This window comes from Rhopilema esculentum, chromosome 13 (genome assembly GCF_057945365.1).
Source record: "Rhopilema esculentum isolate cy_ngs chromosome 13, ASM5794536v1, whole genome shotgun sequence".
NCBI classification, from domain to species: Eukaryota; Metazoa; Cnidaria; class Scyphozoa; order Rhizostomeae; family Rhizostomatidae; genus Rhopilema; species Rhopilema esculentum.
In genome coordinates this window covers 7098139-7121448 of record NC_142827.1, presented here as the reverse complement: position 1 = coordinate 7121448, position 23310 = coordinate 7098139, and the positions used below count along the sequence as shown (strand labels likewise).

General features: G+C 34.9%; 1 protein-coding gene and 1 long non-coding RNA gene across 8 annotated transcripts in view; one reads left to right on the top strand and one right to left on the bottom strand.

Moving 5' to 3' along the window:
- Positions 1-23310, top strand: part of LOC135692241 (uncharacterized) — a 43396-nt gene that overhangs the window by 10668 nt on the left and 9418 nt on the right. The window contains exons 2-5 of one of the 4 annotated variants that reach the window (XR_010516833.2): positions 1417-1500; positions 3150-3215; positions 4492-4626; positions 5756-8504. This is a non-coding gene — a long non-coding RNA (uncharacterized LOC135692241). Of the gene's footprint in view, positions 1-1416; positions 1501-3149; positions 3969-4491; positions 8505-23310 lie in introns of those variants that run through there. The other 3 variants (XR_010516832.2, XR_016144495.1, XR_016144494.1) reach the window with 3 other exon arrangements.
- Positions 1489-23310, bottom strand: part of LOC135692233 (cubilin) — a 29654-nt gene continuing 7832 nt past the window's right edge. Inside the window, exons 2-15 of one of the 4 annotated variants that reach the window (XM_065210308.2) lie at positions 16499-16915; positions 15593-15988; positions 13402-13752; positions 10983-11333; positions 10194-10559; positions 9126-9450; positions 8512-8589; positions 7845-7883; positions 7409-7453; positions 7012-7068; positions 6224-6262; positions 5515-5553; positions 4333-4452; positions 1489-3400 (exon numbers count right to left, since the gene is read on the bottom strand). In XM_065210308.2, the coding sequence (XP_065066380.2) occupies positions 3319-3400; positions 4333-4452; positions 5515-5553; positions 6224-6262; positions 7012-7068; positions 7409-7453; positions 7845-7883; positions 8512-8589; positions 9126-9450; positions 10194-10559; positions 10983-11333; positions 13402-13752; positions 15593-15988; positions 16499-16915 (2705 nt within the window). In that variant the 3' untranslated portion in view covers positions 1489-3318. The remainder of the gene's footprint in view (positions 3401-4332; positions 4453-5514; positions 5554-6223; positions 6263-7011; positions 7069-7408; positions 7454-7844; positions 7884-8511; positions 8590-9125; positions 9451-10193; positions 10560-10982; positions 11334-13401; positions 13753-15592; positions 15989-16498; positions 16916-23310) is intronic. The other 3 variants (XM_065210309.2, XM_065210310.2, XM_065210311.2) reach the window with 3 other exon arrangements.

Here is a 23310-nt window from a genome sequence, read left to right as displayed (position 1 = left end):
AACGGGCAGAATTTCCCCTTATCAATTTCCACTTCTTTTGTCTTGCTTTCAATTTCCATTTCGTGCGATGAAGCATGTCCGAGGAAGGGGAAAGAAGGCATGTTTATGTTAAGCAGCTTTATGATGCTTCTTTTTTAGAACGTTAAAGGAGAAAGAAATACGAGAATAGCATATATGGGTAAAAAATGGAGGGGGGGGGGTAACCTTAACGTGTTTGAAGGTATGGGGACGTGCCATTATTTAGGGGTACCTTTTCTCTGAAAATTGCGGAATTATCAGTATCAGTTTTTGAAATATGGGTACAGTATATAGAAAAAAAATATGGGTATAGTTTATAGAAACATGCAGAATTATGGGTACCATTTTGGGAAAAATGTTGCAAAAATATTATGAGGGAGATTTAGTCTTAACAAAATGAATGTCCAGTTAGAAATTTGTGTTGTATTGAGATTTTGGGGCAAAAGACATGCAAAATTTGTTTGATGATTTTTTACATGCTTTTAAATTTCTTTTGCTTTGCTGAATGCAGACATTTGCGGAATTATGGGTTCAAATTTTTGACCAAAATGGCACGTCCCCGTCCAAAATTGGGCTTAGTTTATTATCCGAGGATAAAAAGCATTTCAAGAAGCAAAAAGGAAAAAAGAACATTTCCACCCATAAAACTATGAGAAATTCTCCGCCAATGGAAATTCATTTTAAGAACAAGATTTTATTATTGAAATTTGTTTCAAGGAATCCAGTTTCTGACGAACTCTATTCTTGTCCTAACCTACCGATCTAAAGAGTTGCAAAGTGTCATGACCGTTCATAATAGGTATGAAGAAACAGGGACAAGATAAAAGTGCATTTTAAATATCTCTCCAGCTAAGACAAAAGTTGAGAGTTTTTCTGCCCCCATTTTCACTTACATGAAATGCTTCTATTTGATCAAAATGAATCAAAGAAACTTTGTCGGAAGATTTTTTTCCTGGCCCCCTCTATAATTCATTGACCACGACGCCCCTGTGCAAATGACGAAAATTCTGTTTGTATTCTTTTGGCATGCATAAATGTTGAAGTTACAGTATAATTCGGTTAAAATCACGCCAAATGTTGCTTGAAAACCTGCGACAATAAGCGGCGTCTCTGTAAACGGAGCTTAATCAAATAGCTTTGATACTTGGGTTTAAATTTAATGTGACTGTAAAAGTTGCTATTTTGCACCTCTGTCTCCATTTTTTTTATTCTTTAAAAGTTCTGTATTCTTTATTTCGGAGCCATGGTATGTTGCACTTTACTTTGATACCCACAGAAGAATTCAGCTGTAATTATTAGAGATAGGTCAGGCTCTCTCAATCTTACACTATGCAGCTAAATATGATTTTTTTAGCTTTCTCTATCGTTGATTTTAATTAAAGACATGGAATTTTGCAGATCGCCCATAACATTATCTGAGCCAACGTCGGGGAAGCACAGTGAGTGAATATGAAGAACAAAACGACAACAAAAAACATATAGGTAATATTTCTATATTTATTCACTGTACTAAGTTACTTGATATAAAGCATCTTTTTCAAAGAATAGCTTAGACAAACTTTCAAATTACAAGCATTGCGAAAAATTAAGAAATGCTGTTTTTTACTAACAAACTCTTAAAAAGTATGAATAAAATAATTAGATACACGGTACTGTTTCCCTCTCGTTAGGGACCTTTAGCTAGATTAAGCTATGACCTAGACACAGACCAACTGAAGTAGAACCAGGCTATGGTCTACAGGCACCACGCACCAGTCTAAAAGTGGGTATACTGAGGTGTGGCCGAAATTTTTGAAGCCACGCCTATTAGAAACCATGCCCTTTTGAAGCCACGCCCTGAGAAACGCCCCTTTTAGAAAATACTTGCTTCTTTCAACTCATTATTTTGTAACAGTCCATTTCAAAAAAGGTAACAATTACTATATAAACAAAATAAGACGCCAAGAAAATGAACAAAAAGGATTCCCAGTCAGCTACTACTGTTACTACTACTTTTATAGGTTGCGCTAGAGTAACCTTTCTAAAAATTTTCTAACCTATTATTTAAAAAAATTTTTTTGGGGGGGGGGCTTTAGCCCTTGCTTGCGTGGTGCCTGATGGTCTAAACTAGACACCATCAGTGCAAGTTTACTTCCTATAAAACAGCATTTGGTCATAATTAATGGGTGTCTTCGCAGAGGTTCGTTTACTTTCAGTGTGAGGAATCAGAGATAAAGTTTCGTAGGAATATGGTAAACATAGAAGCTTCCATCTTTTCAATCCTCTGTAGTTTAAACATATTGTTCAATATCTATCCTTCCATTGTGAACCAATATATACGAATAACAATTATATTTTTTAGTTTAACGAATCTTCTTTAAGTGAATTCAAATACGCTGTTTTAAGCTTTACTTTGTTCAGTACAATAATCAAAAATGACTGCAGAGAGTCGTTTGCTTTCAGTGTGATCAGCGTTGTTACATGTGATTTTGACCCTTTATTAGATCTGATTATTAACAAAACCACAGGAAAGAAAAAACCTGTAATCAAGATCTTACAAGGTGACTTCACGTGATCAGTCTCATGTCAACCCATAGTGTTACAGGGCGAAAATCATGACTTTATGACATGACAAAATCATGACATGAAAATCAAATTATAACTTGGAGATCTCCTTCTTCTCCCTTAATCATGACAAAATCCCTTCAACTTTGACTTGCAGTTGAATGTTCTATTTTGAGTATTCAGTCGAATAATTTCATGCAAACAGCTTCAATCAACAATATTTTCTTCCTTGCCTTTAGAATTTTGCTTGAAAATGTCAGTGCATTTTTTGCCAGAAATTTATCTCAGTTTTTAGGAAGTAGAATATTCTGAGACTGGTTGAATCGTCATCTTTGAGTTGTAAGTACCCTGGACTGCCGGAGCCTTAGAGAGTCAAAGAATGAAGAACGGGGGAAAGGAAATTGCGGAGGTTCCTCTCCCATTCTCCTTCGCAATTCCTTTCCCCCGTTTATCATCCTTTGACTATCTTGAGGCTCTGGCACCCAGGTTATGTTGTAAGCTACTGTAGATAGAATATGTCTTGACATGTAGGTTAGATTTGAGTTTTTGGTGGTTAATTTTGACTTTGTTAATTTCTATTCTGCAAGGCTTGATCCAGGTTTGTCTGACAAAGGGCAGATTGGCATTCGAGAGAACCAGGCTATAGTCTTAAGGTGAAATTCAGCAATTATTTAGAGATAAATGGTTTTGTGAACCCGCACTTTATCATAAAATAATCAAAAAATAATCATTTTGCAGAGATACGATTTTAAATGTCTATATAACATAACCGTAATCGGCACTTTCGTAAGGATTCTCTTCGCCTTCTTTACTCCCACTGTCTTGTGAAACATCTGTCCTGCAACAAGAGTGACAGCACGAGTGACATGACTGTCCATAAAGTGATAGTGACACTGCCAGTTGAATACTGACAATAAAATAATTTCCTTAAACAAGATAGGGCCGTATCTACTACTGTTCTCGGGTGACATTAGCCCCCACCCAATAAAATGTTGCAAAAATTATTTGTTTCAGACGAACAATCTTTTGTGCTCCTATTGTTCTTAAACAATGGTAATCCTGCGCTAATTCTCTCTTTACAACAGCCCTGTAGAAAGATGGTCACAAAACTACGTGATACGGAAAAAACCCGCGTATAAGAACCTACGTTAATTCTACTGAGCCTAACTGGGTCCTTATTCAATGATTATCTTATAGTAAATTAGGGTTTAGGCTCTTATAAAATTGGTTCTTAGAACTGCTCTTTGAAATTGTTTGGTATGTCATCATTTCAGATCTTCACTTCTTGATGTTGATTTTGTCGCACTACTCATATCTACACCGTGAAATGTGTCTCAACATCTTTTTTAAATGAATAATAACCTTTTGCAAATGAAGGTCAAGAAGGGACACTTTTTAGCTTACAGGTTTTTATAAATGTATGTTCTTATATGCGTGCATTGCTAGTTCCAAAGACAAAATTTGCATCTCGTGGGGACAGAGCATTTTGTACTGCAGCCCCTAGGCTCTGGGACAAACTGCCCGTTGAAATTAGAAGATCTCAGAGCGTCCAAACTTTCAGAACAGGATTAAAAACGTATTTATTTCATAATCATATGACATTTCTAGCTTTACTTTCTGTAAATTAAGGTTTTTTAACATTGTTCAGCGCTTTAGAATATGTATATAGATTTTAGCGCTCTATAAGTTCATTGTTATTATTAATCTAAAAAGCAAGATTGTAACACTGTTTGTGTCAAGTGTGTAAAATATAGCTTGCAGATAGCTTACTTGGTAGTGGCAGGATTCTGTGCATAACTGTAGCCATCAGGAGACGTTTTTGATAGAACATCCGAGTATATATGCTGCTCGTTCGCCGTTGCATATTCAGCTTCTTCCTCAATTGTCCCACTGCAATTCAAAAATGACATGGTATCAAATTATTTTCAGCAAACAAGTACAGTGACTACTGAAAAAGAAAAAGAGCAGAGAACATTTTTGCCACAATCAATTGTGTTGCAAAAGTTGATAGTTGTGGTGTTATTGCAGAGGAAGAAGCTCACAAGAAGGCAAGCACCTACCAAGGTAATAAATTGAATGCGATAATGAAATTACTGTTTCCTTGCTCAAGATCAGCAATTAATCAGTTATCCAACACCAAGGCTCAATTTTCCAAAAAAGACAAACAACGTGAGAACTTTCCCCATCTCGGATGAAAAAGTAAGAAGAGAAAGCAACGCTTCTTACAAAATCTTCTCTCGTGCTAACAAAACAGAGCAGATTTCATCAGCAAAGCAATCGTGCTGCTTAAATTGATATGCAAAACTGTTCCTTTTAGTATTTAGAGGCAATTTAGAGTGTATGGCTGTAGAAAATTAAGTTTTGTAGTAAAACAACATTAAAAACATCCGAGCCTCAAGTTCTCCCAAAAAACATCGCGCCGCGACAGAAATTATCTGGTTCTTTTAAAAAGGGTATATTTCAAGGTTATTCTGCTGCTTGCCTCTTGTAACAAAACTTTTGTGATATAATGTATTAAAGGTAATCGAATGATGAAATCTCATTTTTAGTTTACCTCCGAAGGCTGATAAAGAAATAATTTTCCATATGACGTTTCTTGGGTTTTTAAAACTTAAAACATGGAACTTTATAGAAAATGTTTTAACAGGCATAGAAATGCGAAGGTTCGTTCTTGGGATGAGTGTGTAGTGTATTAGGTGTAGACCATTATGTATTAGCCTCGAAATGAGGTGCGGTTGGAATAATTAGATCAGGGTCGGAGTGGAAACATGATGTCCTATCTCTCGGTCTAGCGTTGGATCGCAGCGGATCTCAGGCATCTCAGCCATCTCGCGCGCATACACAACAGCGTTAAAGATGTCAAAACCTTTTCCATATCTTAAATCCTGAACAGTAATCGCATCCCACTTTCACACAGACAGACAGACATTTCCGCAAGCATTTGATATTTACCTGTCGTTATATTGAGAAGATAGCTGTGTTTCTGTATTGCTAGAAAGAATTAATAAGCAATATTATCTCTAAGGTATTCGTTCTACTGCGAGGACGATTCTAAGAAATAAACTTTGGGAAATTCTAATCGTGCCATGATCGCGACAATTAAAACTTCGCTTTAAAGCAGCTCTGCTATGGAACATGTAGTTCCGTATGGCCCGTAGTGAAGTCCATAAGAACTTTTCAATATTCCCTGTAGAAGAAAAGAAACTTTTGAGTCAGGGATGAACCATGTGCTGTTTGATGCCACCGCTAACTGGAAGATAACTGGTCATCTGGCTGTTGCTTGGTGATTGAATGAAGCTCAGATCTTGGTGTAGCATCTTAGAACCATTCTACTCCACAGACCATAGTCTATAATCACTGACTTTTGTGATATTCAAGATTATTATCGTTACCAGCTATCAAACAGAAGTACTAAAGGTATACCCCTTATGATATGGGTATTGCCACCCGTTCAAACATGGGTTCGGTCATTGAACATCTAAACTTTTGTTTCCTTCTATGTTTCATTTTCTTCTTATGTCTTTTTTATGTTTTTACTCTAATAGAAACTATAGATCTTCTTTAAATGGCATTCTTTGTAATAAGAAAACGTGTAAGGATTAAATGAACCTTATGAGGGGGAGGCAAGCAGCCTCTGTGATTTCTATGGAGGTCCTATTACCTTGCATAGCATGGATTGATCTTTGCATGTCGATGATCACTGAAAAAAATCAAATAATAATCACTGAAAAGAATAAAAATTTATATTGGTTGCGCTTGGATCATCAACCGTTTATTAAATTTCATAATTCTAAAAAAGACTGCCTCTTTTAAATTTATATTGGTTGCGCTTGGATCATCAACCGTTTATTAAATTTCATAATTCTAAAAAAGACTGCCTCTTTTTGAGACACAACCCAAGGGGAGTCACTTGAACTTTTTATATACGTGGAGGTCCATCCGCAATTATCGAAATTCCCCTAAATGTATCGAATAAAAATTTTACAGACCAAAAATTATCAGCTAAAAAATGTTGATAAGACCCAAAAATATCAAAATACAAAAACTGGTTGTTGAGCACATAGGATACCGCTAGTCATAGTAATTTAGACTGTTTCCTATAATAATCATTTTAAACACGTCTGTTCTTTTATTCCTGTTTTTGATATCGTTTTGTGACAGTTGGACCCACGAGTATCAAAAAAGTAAATCGTTAAATCAGGTACCCAGAAGTATCAGATCAAAAAAAATTCTTACTCATAATTATCGGATGGAATCCCCCCGTATATAACAATTTCAAGTAACCCCCTGGGGACACAACACACCCTATAAGAAGTACCAGAGTATCTGACTGAATGTTGAAAGGTTACGCACTAATTTCCATTTTAATTTGTGTATTTTACACCGAGCTCTTGGATGATTACGATTCTTAAGGCTGACTGTTCTTTGTAGAAATAGACTTGAAAATACCTGGCTCTGTAGTATGGGTTTTCCATTTCCTTGCTTGGTATATTCATTTCTGCATAGCTGAAACATGCATTAAAGTATTAATCAGATTCATCTAAAGTAATTGGTAGTAATCATTTAAACCCTTGCTGGTTGCTTCTATTGAAATGCATTTTAGAAAAAACGCTTATGAATATCGTACTACAGGGCAATAGCCCCTTCAGCCCTGATTACGTTTTTATTTAAGAAAATATGACAATTTCTCCCTTTATGTGAACAAAGGCTTCGTTCCCAAGTCAGTGTCCTTTAAAAAAGGCTATGCTTCAATACCACATCTGCCATATCAACCGGAAAACTCTATATAGTACAAGACACGGATTTGCAGAAGGTAAAAAGAAAATAAGAATAAAGGAAAGCATACGCTATGTTTTCAATTATGCCATCCAGTGCGTTGTTTGCCAGAGACCTACACAAAATGGAGAAAGTACAGCCTAGGAAGACGAACCAGCGAGAATCTTATTTCAAACAGCCATAGAGTTCTTAAGTGTGACGTCATAAAGAACTATTTTCAATTTTTATTTAGCTTTGACTAGATAACATAATATAAAACTTCTAAATATGGAAAATCAATGAAAAATTCTCAATATGGAAAATCAATAAAATGTGTTAATTACTGGATGAGATCCGGCCACTTTTATTATTATTTATTATATCATTTTTTGGAATTTAGTTACTTGGTCCTGGCCATATGAAAGAATTTGAGTTCAAGTGATGTAAAACCCAAGTGAATTGTATATATATACTTTTTTGCTTACATTTAGCTAATACAAAATATAAACCAGATAAATATTTCTTACGTCTTCCTGGCATCATCCATGCTAACTAAAGGCATTGCACTGCAAAAAAGAAAGTTTTTCCGGTTGTTATACATTTGTCTAAGACCATAATGTTAGACCGTTACGATTTGCTTGTTATTTACATATCGCAAAATAGAAAAAGATACTTCTACCCATCTCTCATTAGGTAATAGGCCTATTTTCACTTGAAAAAATCTTTCACCGTGTTCTTATGAAGCTTGTGATGATAGTACTCTTTCAATCGCTCCAACGGTGCCAATCACACACTTAATAGTAATCACGTGATAAATTACTAATCATGACAATTAAACATAGTATATCAATCGGTTCTTTGTATATAAAGAGGGAAATGATGATTTGAATGAAGAGAAGAAGGCTGTTTCGTTCTCTAAAGTTCTACCTTCACAACCTATCAGAAACCCCTCCCTCAACCTCATCAATGAACCTGAATAACCCCTGAGTGAAATTTATATGAAATGTTTCAAAGGATATTGACTTTTGAGAGTAAACTGCTTATGCATAAATAAAGTCATGTGTGCAATCTAAGTACACATGCATCGTAATTGATACACCCTGTGTATACTGTGGTTAAGGCTTCTTTGATCGTTGAGTCTATGGCTTATGTTGATAAAATTTAACGAGATACAAAAGGACGGCAAATTAATGCCTGTTTTGCCGTTTTCTTTTTTTGCTTCTTTCAACTTGATCACTGTTTTCCTTTTCTGTCTGGTGGCTTCGTTTCCTCCTGAAAACAAGTGATTTATCAGTTTTTAGGTGCAGTTGGCATGTTTGTTTCTAGGTATGTGGTAGAAATGAGTTGTTAGTCAAATCTGTCACAGTTATAAGCTTAAAAACATCGCTTATCTAAACTCTGGTAAACATTTGCCCAAATAGGCCTGGATGTAATGCAACAATAATATAAATTCTTAAAGATCAGGGTGTATACAATAGAAACGAGAAGCGTTCGTTCTCAAAACATTAATACTGAAAATGTCCTGGTGCAAAATATCTCCCTTTGCAGAACAGAATTTTAAGGCTTCTCCCCCCTTTATAATACAAGATGATAAAATATGAATGTACAATTGACAACGAATTGGAGATATTGATCTATTGTGTTTCAAAATTTTACCCCAGTATTGAATTTTTACCCCTATTTGCTGTTACTTTTGATGATTTGGTCAACTCTTTAGGCCTCAGCCCCAAAAGCCCCCCTCTCTTCCCTTTACCATATATGCTAAAAATCCATAGTAATTTCAATTAATATTCATTTTATCAACCCACCTTCTTAAAATTGCCAGTATTAAAAACCCCATACAAAGCATTATAACGGCACCAACCGTTATTGTGGCGATATAGAGATTTTCATTTGAAGCCACTGACTTTTTAGCTTTCGCACTAACGCTTTTCTTTGTCTGGATAGTAGAAAATAACTGAGAAGCCTTTGTAGATTTTCTATTCTTTGATTGTGTTTGAGTAGTTTTTTTATCAACGGTGCTGCAACAATTTGTAGTCTGAATACTGGTCGTGTTTTTGGAGGTCCTCAGAGTTGTGGAAACTGATGTTGTTGCGGTTGTCGAAGGGAGTCTTGTAGTCATTTTCACAGGGTCTACAAGAAAAATAGATAATTTTTCTAGATGGAGTTATTCGAGTTTCAGTCATTGAATGTGACTTATAAAATGCAGAAATATTTCATTGTTACAATATTACTGCAGTGTTTAGTAACAAGTATTACCCTATCAAGTATCATTTTGAGTATAATTGAAATCAATCTAGTGAAATAACTTAGTAGCAATGTGGTACCGCTTTATGTTCGGAAATCAGTGCAAGCAGAGATACAACAATGGTTACCAAGGTGGTTCTGAACGGATAAGTGACACCCTTATTTCATCTTGACAGGGGGTTTGCACCTACTATTTTGACAACTGGAAAAACAGTTTCTGCATAAATTACTAGGCAAAAGTTTTTCACTCATTTTTAAACACCTTTTAAATTTCACCGTTCCATCCTCTTTGAAAAGCATTGACAAATTCATCCTTTTCTTCTTTCTACTGTGAAAAATGACCCGACCCATTTACAAGTACGAATTTGGCACTAGACTACCCATTCACATTTACAGGAATAAAGTCACAACCATATCATTATAAATCAAACAGGGTGTTTCTTGGAATATACCTTCTACGGCACAACTCACATTTACCAAGCAGGTTTCTATTAAGTCATCAGTATACAGGTTGCTTAAGATATTCTATAAGCCGTGCCAACCACGTTCTCAGCAAACAAAAATTAGGAAAGGTTGTCAGTAGTGTAGGAAGATAAAACTAGCTGAGCTTTCTCTCGTGCGCATATTACCTGGTAATGCATTTATCAGAATCTTGAACCCAGTCCCAGACGTCAAAACGCCAGTGTCACTGTCACTGTGAAAGCGGACGGTGATGCTTCCATTGATCATAATATTCTTTTTCGGTTTTTCACACAAAGTGTACATCAGGGTGACATTCTCCCCATTGTTTTTAAAGATTTCTACATAATCGCAGTGATAGTTGCCATAGCATTCAAGATCCATCATGACAGTTGATACATTTAGCGGTAGAGAATCTCTGGTCGTGGTGACTTCCCATTGACACAGGGAATTCGCTGGATAAGATCCGTATTCGTACCGGGGCGAAAGTATTTCCAGACTTTGGCCCGGTGACAAAGAGAATCTGCCTCCACAAGCTCAATAAAAACAGAATCTGTGTTACAGTCAATAACGAAGTTTGCAGTCATCTACATTCAAGTAGCATTGTTGATTTATGATTAAAGATGGATGATTGATAATAACTGATAATTGTTGTTGATTGTCGATAATGATGATGATGATGACCAATGATTGGTGATTTTGATTGATGATGAAAATGAAGATGGTGATGAGGCTGCTCATAATAATGATGATTGATGACGATGATTGATGATGATTGATGATGATTGATTGATTGTGATTGATGTTTATGATTGTTGATAAGGATGGTTATTGTTGATAATGATGATTGATGATGATTCCGAGGATGGCGATAATTACTATGATGATATGCTTGTAATGTTTAATAATGATGATGGTGATTTTTTATGGCAAAGATAATAGAAAAAGTAAGGAAGTACCTCTAAAAGCAGTTACGTTTATCGCAAATCCTCTGTTTTCTGTACCGCTATCGCTGTGAAAATGAAGTACTACATTTCCATTGATTATATAGGGCGTATTAAAGTTTTGGCATATTGTGTGCTTCCATGTCTTGAGGGTTGTTATTCCTTTGTATATTTTTATGTAATCACAACTAGAGCAGTCGGAACACGTTTCTAAATACATTTCATTGATAATAATCTCCAGCTCAGTTCCGTTGTCACGAAGGAGCATCCAGCGGCAATCGCTATTAGCTGGGTAGTTTCTTCCATAATGTGGGGACTTTATTATTTTGGAGTGTCCGATTTTAAACTCAAATAATCCACCACAACCTAGAAAAAGTAATAAAACTTCATATTTTCCATCCATTTAACATTAAGGCTTTAAATTCAACATCCATTGATTCTGTTGCTTGATAATTCGATTTCTACTTATTCAGAGAATTATTATTGTTCATTCTTGTTAGCCAATTTAAGGTAATTTTTTAAACTGTTCGTATTAGTAACACAAGCGCTGCATAAAATCTACATTTTTTTCTGCTTTTAACTAACTTAGGCGTCTACAACGATTTAACATTTAGAAAAATACACATCTAATAGCACAAACACTACACGCTCCTACCAAAAAGCAATGTATGAAAGGACCATCCTGTGTGGAGCAAGATTTTTCTTTAAGGAGTCTTGGCTCAAAATGCCTTGTTTTTTTCAACAAATCACAATTTTCACAACAACAGAACTACAGGAGCTTAACGTTACTGTGAGCCTTGAACTACCAATAAGTGTAAATTTAAGGATTAAATTTGAAAATAATGATAAGCACATGAAAGACAGAGAGATAACAAACGTATTGCTAACGTACTTTTTGGGGAAAGGAGTCTAGATTCCTATTGCTACGGCTAATATTCTGTCCATCCATTCTATCTATTTGTCTGAGCCAATGAACAACTGCATCATCGCACATGCGCATTAGGGCGAAGGCTTGTGGATAAAATTTTCATCTTATCACAGTATTTGATCAAAACTATTATATATCATAGTTGCATTATATAGATCAGATATTCATTCTCACTCTGCGGTCATGACACCCTTTTCTCTAAATTTTCTTCATCTTTTGATTCGAGACTGGCTTATTCCCATTAAAGCCATCAATGTTCCTACCATATAGTAAATTTTGCGATATGAAAATGATGTCATTGATTTTTACTGCGCATGCGCAAAATTTTGATAGCCAAAAGATCTTCGAACAAATGCTGGTTTGTCTCCCCAACAAGTATCTGTTTATATTTCTGGCTTCTAAATCGAAAAGACAAAGCTAGCAATAGGTGCCCACCCCAAAGATCAGCTAATGTGAAAGTTTTAGTGGACAAGCCCTTAAAATGCTCCCAAATTCTCTATTAGAAATCATTTTTGATGGCATTTACGTGTTTGACAATGTTAGTGTGACACAGAAACACTCTAATGTTATAAAAATCAGTTCCTCGCAAACAGAGCCTGAAAAAACATAGCCTGCATGCAGTCCCTACTGTTTCAATATCATAATTGTATTGAATCGTTTTCTACAGGGCAGCAGTGGCCTTTTTCGCCTGGAAAGGACCAGCAGCAAAATGGGGCCCTTCATTACTAACATCTCGGGGAAAGATTGGCTGTCTGGAAATGCTCCTATATTTTTTAACATTGTATGTCAAGGATAGACTGACCCCCACGTGAGCACAGGGTCCCAAATATAACAATTTTCCATGGGGGTGTCAGGACAAGTTGGACCGACTCACGTACGAAATGATTAATAAAAACAGTACAAATGTTTTGTCTGGTTAATACAGTACTTAAGGGGCCCAAAGACGTGTCCTGAAGTAAGACTGTTTTAGGGGGTATGGGGCCATGCATCCAAAGAAAGTTTTGAATTTCAAGGCGTCTTCTGTGTCCCTGCTGACCTTCTAGAGGCCTGATAGCCCTAGCCTTCCCCGGCCCCCCTGCCAGCCCGCCACTGCAGGGCAACAACGTTATTGTAGCCTGAGTTTCAGACCCCTACATTTTCCCTGAGAGTCTGGGGCTCAGGCTGCACAGTTTAGACCGCATTTAAGACCAATAAAAACAAAATATATTTTGATGCGAAGCCCAGACACCTTTGTTTGTTTGTTTGTTTGTTTGTTTGTTTGTTTGTTTGTTTGTTTGTTTGTTTGTTTGTTTGTTTGTTTGTTTGTTTGTTTGCTTGTTGTTTGTTTGATACGAAGCTTCTTTATTTTCTCAGAATATCTTACAAAGCTTGAGAAAATTGTCCAAACGCTACTGACGAATAAGAAAAACAATTGAAATTTAATTTTGATATTTTTGAGAGGCGGGTAAGGGTTTTGCCACCCGCTTGCCCCCTGATTTAAAAATCAAACTGATCAAACTAACTAACCTTTATTGCTTGCAAAGAACGACACCTCTGTTTCTTCAATGGCTTCTTGCCTTGCTTCGTAATGGATTGCAATTGTAACGTTTGAGTTCAAAAACGTCGAGCCGCTTAAAGCGCTTGAGCATATTTGAGTATCCAATTTAAAAATATTTGCTTTTGTAGACCAAATTTGCAACTTCCCTTCACTGCAAATCCTGGAAATATTATTGATAAAAGTGAAAAGCTGGTCTGCAGATCTTTTTGGCTTGAGTAAGATAAGTCCACGAACATTTTCCTTTGGGTTGCTAGCTCTGGTCAGTTCATGTAAGGTTTGGTTTTGAATGTCATCGACACTGAAGTATTCTCTGCTTGCGCCTGAAAACAAACACTTAACATTTTTTAGAAAACCTGCACTAACCTGTTCTAATCATTTGACAGAGTCGTAGACAAATTTTTCTTCCAAGGATTATACAGCAGATGAATTATAGTGTAATTTCTCAAGTTTTGAAGTTAAGCAAGGAGGACTCAGACATTCTTGCATTTAATCACTTGCTGTGCAGAATGCACTCTTTCTTGTGATGAATAATTCATTTCACTTACCCATTCATTGTCATTAAAATCGTATTTTCAGGGTGGTATGTACTATGGTAGTGGGGAGGAGATGGGCGCGGCGTATGAAGTATAGTATGGAGTACGGTGTACATTTTCGAAGTAAGATGTGCATATTCTGAGATAAAATTAGAAAATATTGTGATATCAATGTAAAACATCACATTCTAAGGGCATTCAAAGGGGATGGTCTGCAGATACATTTTTTTGGAGAATTTGCTCCTAGATCCCCTTCTTCTAGCTATCTTCTTAAATAAAAATGAAAAATCTTCAATTGTCTTATTATTTGAATGACTCGGTGCAAATTGAAGAAATATTGACTATAATCATACAACGAGGTAACTTTTATGGTTGCAATTTACCCGCCTTTGCCTAAATATCTCATTCATTTTTTCCTATGTTTGCCTCCCTACACCCTAATTTTCTTAAAGGAGCACACCCTATTTTTTCTTAAAGGAGCACACCCTGTTTTTCTTAAAGGAGCACACCTTATAAAGGACACCGAGACTCGATTTCTGTAAGAAAATGCCGAAGCCTTAAATGAAAATCTAGACGAAAGAAAGCAATGTGTTTTTAAAAATTTACCCTGTTAACAAAACAGTGCAGAATTGATCTGATAATCAGCCGTGCTACTGCAAATGCCATGCAAAACTTTTATCTAGACCTCTTGAAAACAACTGATCGCATGTAGTTGTAGGAGAATCAATATTAAATCAAAAACAATATTGAGAACACCCGAGCCTCAAATTATCCAATAATAATAGAACATCGAGCATCGGCAAAAACCATTTGGTTCTTATAAAAAGGAGTGTAATAGGTGCTACTGTTCCTGGGCAAGGTTAGCCTGCGTGCAGACCCTACGGAGGAGAAAAAGGTCGACTCTAGTAAGGACTGCTTCGGAAGACTTTTCTCAAGTTTGTTCTGTTGCGTCTGCCAAATGATGGCAAATTGTCAAAAGAAACAATACTCACGGCATATCTTTATAGGTTGTATGCTCAAACTGATAAGCTATCGATTTTGCTTATTTATGAACATAGAGTAGCAGAGTGATGACGTCATGAAGATTTTTGATGTTTCTGGGACCTTTTAAGTTTGCACTATACAATATGACCGAAAACCATACAATACTACTGAGCGTGCATCATCAGTTGAAAATTAGCTGAAATATGACCACATGAATACAGGCCACAGAATAGAGATTACATCTGTGTACAGGGTCTGTCCCATTTAAGTCGCTTTTGTTTGGTCTTGTTCAAGAATTTATAAAAAAGCCCAAAATAAAAGTAATCTGTTAGTAAATTTCAGGCCAGTTCCTTACAGATTTTACTGATTTTGCACATTTAGAGAAATTGCACAGTGTTCTTTTATGCTGTGTTGTCTTTTTCACAAAACAGTATAAGACTGAGTCAGACAAAACAGGTACAAACAACCCCTAAGGTTGCCGGCTGGCTGGTTGGAGCCAAGGTACACCAGAACAGCATAGCGGAATAATCTTTGATTTGGATTTGCATAAATTCAAAATGGCAGCGCTTCAGCCAATCAGAAGATTATTCCGCTATGCTCACCAGAACAGGTTAAAACGATTATATACCCAAATGTTTCTTACCTGGACTTGTGGGAAGGCAAGCAGTAAGAATCCTCTCCCTTGTCGATGACGCCCCCTCCGAATGTACTGTCACTACAAAACTTTTGCTGGTTTGAATTTTAAAATTTTCAGGCAATGCATAATTAGATCGGGCGCATTTCCTGCTTCTCTGAATGGTCATACCAGTGGATTCGTTAAATGAGCGCAGCTCAATGAATTTTCTGATAGACCTGCATTCAGGATTAAAATCATGAGGAAAATCGAAGTGGGAGACAAGAATGTTCATTTCTTGTGGTGCCATAAAGTCAAAATACCAGACGCAATGAATTGGAGAATTGATGCTTCCATTACCAAATGTTTGTGAGTCAAATGAAGCGGGAACATAATTCGATGAATCGTTAAACACTCCTCCACAACCTAAAATAAAAAAGTTTCTAAGGTAATCTTTGAATTCTGGTAAAAGTATTAATTTTTGGGAAAAATTGAAATTTCACAACAGCCCAACGAGGCAAAGTATCCTCGAAAGCTGGGGGGTGTAAAACACTTTGGGGGCGACTTATGAAGAAGATTTATCTACATGCAAGTCGCAACTCGATATTCTGAACTGCATATTCGCAACTCCATATTCGCAGGTCGATGTTTAAAACTTGCTATTTGCAACTCCATAGTTAACTGCAAACCAAACTTGACTTACTTATTCATTTAGTCAGGAAAAGAGAGGGAGTGGGCTTTTTGTCTAACAGAGTATTCAACGAGAAACAACAGATCCCTTGCTCTTACTACAACCCTAATATATCGTTCTTTCTAGGGGCTTTATACGACACTCTTTGTATATACAAAATCATTTTAGACTTTTATCTAGTGCTATTATCAAACCACCTTTATCAAAGGCTGCACCTTTATCTGATTAAACGACTTTGATCTTACCTGGTGATGAAGCTTCTACTAAAACTGCCATTGATAATCCAGCGCCTTTTACAGTGTTCTGATTATAATGCAGTTCCACAGTGACTGTCCCATTTACCCTTAACCTCGGTAAAGCCCTTTGCCAACAAAACTGCTGCGAAACATCCAGAGTACTTCTACCAGAGTCACTCGATTTAATTAAGAAATAATTACCACTGCAATCCGAACCTGAAGATTTTTGTGGTGAAGTGATATTGATGAAATAAAGATTTAGCAAATAATTTTCTGGACTTGAAAACTCCCACGAACATGTTCCATTTGAGAAAGGACTCGAGCTGGGCATTTCAATTGAATAAATTTTACCAAATTCTCTGATTTTTGACAAACTAGGCAAGTCAGCAACAATTTTCTGTTCACATGTTGCTGTCTCACTTTTGCCTGTGAAAGGAAAGAGTACTTTAATTTATGCAATGATAAAGTGGTAGCTAGTTATTAAGCGATTGAAAGATATTTAATCAAATCGTGTGATTTATAATGCTTTGTTGTCAGTCTTGCAACGTAACAGCTGGAAATTATAAGGAGGTGTAGCAATTTTTTGGCTATTGACTGAACACAATGCGTTTTTATCATTTTCTGTTTCACAATATGGCTCTTTATAACATGATACTTTTACGAAAAACAATTTATTTCGGTTCTGGGAAAGTTTAACAGTGCTTTACGAATATAAATTAAAAGCATATAAAGAAAATCCTATGCATCTTAAATCCATATTACCTTACAATCCCATAATTTGTTTGAAATGTTTATCGTTTCCCTAGGATACCAGATAAATACGCAACCTCTACCCCTAGCTTGTCACGAAGCCCTTCGGGAATTCCCCCACATTTTATTACCGAAATTGCAACATAATCTGCTTCTCAAACTTTTAATACGAATACATCTGATCATCTGTCATACAATTGTTATTTCATATATTTGCATGCGGAAAATTTGAATCCATTTTGGTCAGAGAGCAAAAGAACAGGGAATAGAATCTACAAAAATTATATATGAACAGATAAGGATCCGAGCGTAGGGGTTTTGCACCCGCCCTTAAGTTCTCAGAAAAGAGCCAATAAAATATCTTCTACCGACTCCAGAGTGACTATCCTATATACAAAGCTTCCGGTAAAGGGGCAACCTTGATAAGCATATAATCTTTAGAGAACTCCTTTGAGATGAGAGTGTGTAGACTGCTTTGTCTACAAAAGCGTTGTGCACACGCACAGTACTGTCTTGGAGTAATCAGACTCCCAGAAAACCTCTGTTTATCAGCCTTAATTGGCTGCCATTTCATCAGATCATTGAACTACAAACTGCTGTGTTAATGTACAAAATCAAGCATGCAATATGTCCTCAGTATCTACAAGAGATGTTTGTGAGCACTTCTAAGGTAAACACTCACAGGACCAGTTCAGTATCCAATGATGCCATGTACATTAAAAGGGGGGGGCCAGTAATAATTTTAATAAGACTTTCACCTATTACGGTGCCAAAACATGGAATTCATTGCCATCTGCACTGAAGGACTCCCCATCCTTAGAGATTTTTAAGAAGGCATGTAAAAACTTTTTAATGGACAAGATTAAAATGGACAGTTTCAACTATGGATGGATTTTGCAATTGTTAATATTTTCTTTGTTTGCATTGAAATTCTTATACTTACAGTACATATTTTAATTTTTATTCTTTTTTAAATACTAATTTAGCCTTTCACTATTTTTTTGTCACCAGGCTGAAAACAAGTATTTTACTTAGACCTGTTATGTACATTAAAGATATGATACATCATACATACATACATACATACATACATATAGAACAGGCTATTTTCATAGGCCAATTTTTTTAAAAGAATCAAATTCTTTGATTCACAAATATACCTGAAGACTTCTTCCTTAAAAAAATTGAAAATTTAGCAAAGTTTTCCGTATAAAAATGGCTCCATTTGAATAGCCTATGACTTTCTATATGGACAAAAAAACGGCATTTTGAAAATCAATTTTTCTAATCAAAGAAGATTTTTTAGTTAACAAATAACTAATTTCTTAAGTAAACCTATAAACATGTATTACCAAAGAGCCTGATTTCTTTAAAAAAATGCCTTTTTGAAACACATGAATTTTCGCAAAGAGGTTTTATGGGCTGTATTTACGTCAATACTTATGCTAAAACTGCATATATTTTAAAAAAGAAACCATTAACGTGTATTGGTAGGTCAAAGAACCTGATTTGTTTGAAAAAAAATTCTAGTTTCAAACTGATCAATTTTGGCAAAAAAGGGAGCCTGTAGGCTTTGCAAAATAAGCGATTTTCCCTTCGAAATTTTTACGTCAAAATCCTTGCTAAAACTGCATATGTTCTAGAGAGGCAACATTTATCAGGAATTTATTGATTAAAAAACCTGATTTATTTGTGAAATGTTCTAGATACAAACTGATAAATTTTGGCAAAAAATCAAGGTTATAGGCTTTGCAAAATGGCAATTTTCCATGGGAAATTTTACGTCAAAACTCTTCCTAAAACTGCATATATTTTAGAGAGGCAACATTTATCATGAGTTTATTGATTAAAAAACCTGATTTAGTTGTAAAATGTGCTAGTTTCAAACTAATGAATTTTGGCAAAAAATCAAGGCTATAGGCTTTGCAAAATGGCAATTTTCCATGGGAAATTTTTACGTCAAAACTCTTGCTAAAATTGCATATCTTTTAGAGAGGCAACATTTATCATGAGTCTATTGATTAAAGAACCTGATTTAGCTGTAAAATGTGCTAGTTTCAAACTGATAAATTTTGGCAAAAAATCAAGGCTATAGGCTTTGCAAAGTGGGCAATTTTACATGGGAAATTTCTACGTCAAAATCCTTGCTAAAACTGCATATATTTTAGAGAGGCAACATCTATCATGAGTTTATTGATTTAAGAACCTAATTTAGTTGTAAAATGTGCTAGTTTCAAACTAATGAATTTTGGCAAAAAATCAAGGCTATAGGCTTTGCAAAATGAGCGATTTTCCATGGGAAATTTTTACGTCAAAACTCTTGCTAAAACTGCATATATTTTAGAGAGGCAACATTTATCAGGAATTTATTGATTAAAGAACCAGATTTATTTGTGAAATGTTCTAGTTTCAAACTGATAAATTTTGGCAGAAAATCAAGGCTATAGGCTTTGCAAAATGAGCGAATTTCCATGGGAAATTTTTACGTCAAAACTCTTGCTAAAACTGCATATATTTTAGAGAGGCAACATTTATCAGGAATTTATTGATTAAAGAACCAGATTTATTTGTGAAATGTTCTAGTTTCAAACTGATAAATTTTGGCAGAAAATCAAGGCTATAGGCTTTGCAAAATGAGCGAATTTCCATGGGAAATTTTTACGTCAAAACTCTTGCTAAAACTGCATATATTTTAGAGAGGCAACATTTATCAGGAATTTATTGATTAAAAAACCTGATTTATTTGTGAAATGTTCTAGTTACAAACTGATAAATTTTGGCAGAAAATCAAGGCTATAGGCTTTGCAAAATGAGCGATTTTCCATGGAAAATTTTTACGTCAAAACTCTTGCTAAAACTGCATATATTTTAGAGAGGCAACATTTATCAGGAATTTATTGATTAAAAAACCTGATTTATTTGTGAAATGTTCTAGTTACAAACTGATAAATTTTGGCAGAAAAGCAAGGCTATAGGCTTTGCAAAATGAGCGATTTTCCATGGGAAATTTTTACGTCAAAACTCTTGCTAAAACTGCATATATTTTAGAGAGGCAACATTTATCAGGAATTTATTGATTAAAAAACCTGATTTATTTGTGAAATGTTCTAGTTACAAACTGATAAATTTTGGCAGAAAAGCAAGGCTATAGGCTTTGCAAAATGAGCGATTTTCCATGGGAAATTTTTACGTCAAATCCTTGCTAAAACTGCATATGTTCTAGAGAGGCAACATCTATCATGAGTTTATTGATTTAAGAACCTAATTTAGTTGTAAAATATGCTAGTTTCAAACTGATAAATTTTGGCAGAAAATCAAGGCTATAAGCTTTGCAAAATGGTCAATATTCCCTTCGAAATTTTTACGTCGAAATCCTTGCTAAAACTGCATATATTTTAGAGAGGCAACATTTATCAGGAATTTATTGATTAAAAAACCTGATTTATTTGTGAAATGTTCTAGTTACAAACTGATAAATTTTGGCAGAAAATCAAGGCTATAGGCTTTGCAAAATGAGCGATTTTCCATGGGAAATTTTTACGTCAAAACTCTTGCTAAAACTGCATATATTTTAGAGAGGCAACATTTATCAGGAATTTATTGATTAAAAAACCTGATTTATTTGTGAAATGTTCTAGTTACAAACTGATAAATTTTGGCAGAAAAGCAAGGTTATAGGCTTTGCAAAATGAGCGATTTTCCATGGGAAATTTTTACGTCAAATCCTTGCTAAAACTGCATATGTTCTAGAGAGGCAACATCTATCATGAGTTTATTGATTTAAGAACCTAATTTAGTTGTAAAATATGCTAGTTTCAAACTGATAAATTTTGGCAGAAAATCAAGGCTATAAGCTTTGCAAAATGGTCAATATTCCCTTCGAAATTTTTACGTCGAAATCCTTGCTAAAACTGCATATATTTTAGAGAGGCAACATTTATCAGGAAGTTATTGATTAAAAAACCTGATTTATTTGTGAAATGTTCTAGTTACAAACTGATAAATTTTGGCAGAAAATCAAGGCTATAGGCTTTGCAAAATGAGCGATTTTCCATGGGAAATTTTTACGTCAAAACTCTTGCTAAAACTGCATATGTTCTAGAGAGGCAACATCTATCATGAGTTTATTGATTTAAGAACCTAATTTAGTTGTAAAATGTGCTAGTTTCAAACTAATGAATTTTGGCAAAAAATCAAGGCTATAGGCTTTGCAAAATGGCAATTTTCCATGGGAAATTTTTACGTCAAAACTCTTGCTAAAACTGCATATATTTTAGAGAGGCAACATTTATCGTGAGTTTATTGATTAAAAAACCTGATTTATTTGTGAAATGTTCTAGTTACAAACTGATAAATTTTGACAGAAAATCAAGGCTATAGGCTTTGCAAAATGAGCGATTTTCCATGGGAAATTTTTACGTCAAAACTCTTGCTAAAACTGCATATATTTTAGAGAGGCAACATTTATCAGGAATTTATTGATTAAAAAACCTGATTTATTTGTGAAATGTTCTAGTTACAAACTGATAAATTTTGGCAGAAAAGCAAGGCTATAGGATTTGCAAAATGAGCGATTTTCCATGGGAAATTTTTACGTCAAAACTCTTGCTAAAACTGCATATATTTTAGAGAGGCAACATTTATCAGGAATTTATTGATTAAAGAACCAGATTTATTTGTGAAATGTTCTAGTTTCAAACTGATAAATTTTGGCAGAAAATCAAGGCTATAGGCTTTGCAAAATGAGCGAATTTCCATGGGAAATTTTTACGTCAAAACTCTTGCTAAAACTGCATATATTTTAGAGAGGCAACATTTATCAGGAATTTATTGATTAAAAAACCTGATTTATTTGTGAAATGTTCTAGTTACAAACTGATAAATTTTGGCAGAAAAGCAAGGCTATAGGCTTTGCAAAATGAGCGATTTTCCATGGGAAATTTTTACGTCAAATCCTTGCTAAAACTGCATATGTTCTAGAGAGGCAACATCTATCATGAGTTTATTGATTTAAGAACCTAATTTAGTTGTAAAATGTGCTAGTTTCAAACTAATGAATTTTGGCAAAAAATCAAGGCTATAGGCTTTGCAAAATGGCAATTTTCCATGGGAAATTTTTACGTCAAAACTCTTGCTAAAACTGCATATATTTTAGAGAGGCAACATTTATCATGAATTTATTGACTAAAGAACCAGATTTCTTTGTAAAATGTGCTAGTTACAAACTGATAAATTTTGGCAGAAAAGCAAGGCTATAGGCTTTGCAAAATGAGCGATTTTCCATGGGAAATTTTTACGTCAAAACTCTTGCTAAAACTGCATATATTTTAGAGAGGCAACATTTATCAGGAATTTATTGATTAAAAAACCTGATTTATTTGTGAAATGTTCTAGTTACAAACTGATAAATTTTGGCAGAAAAGCAAGGCTATAGGCTTTGCAAAATGAGCGATTTTCCATGGGAAATTTTTACGTCAAATCCTTGCTAAAACTGCATATATTTTAGAGAGGCAACATTTATCGTGAGTTTATTGATTAAAAATCCTGATTTATTTGTGAAATGTTCTAGTTACAAACTGATAAGGTTTGGCAAAAAAATCAAGGTTATAGGCTTTGCAAAATGGCAATTTTCCATGGGAAATTTTTACGTCAAAAGTCTTGCTAAAACTGCATATATTTTTAGAGAGGCAGCATTTATCATGAGTTTATTGACTAAAGAACCAGATTTATTTGTAAAATGTGCTAGTTACAAACTGATAAATTTTGGCAGAAAAGCAAGGCTATAGGCTTTGCAAAATGAGCGATTTTCCATGGGAAATTTTTACGTCAAAACTCTTGCTAAAACTGCATATATTGTAGAGAGGCAACATTTATCGTGAGTTTATTGATTAAAAAACCTGATTTATTTGTGAAATGTTCTAGTTACAAACTGATAAATTTTGACAGAAAATCAAGGCTATAGGCTTTGCAAAATGAGCGATTTTCCATGGGAAATTTTTACGTCAAAATCCTTGCTAAAACTGCATATATTTTAGAGAGGCAACATTTATCATGAATTTATTGACTAAAGA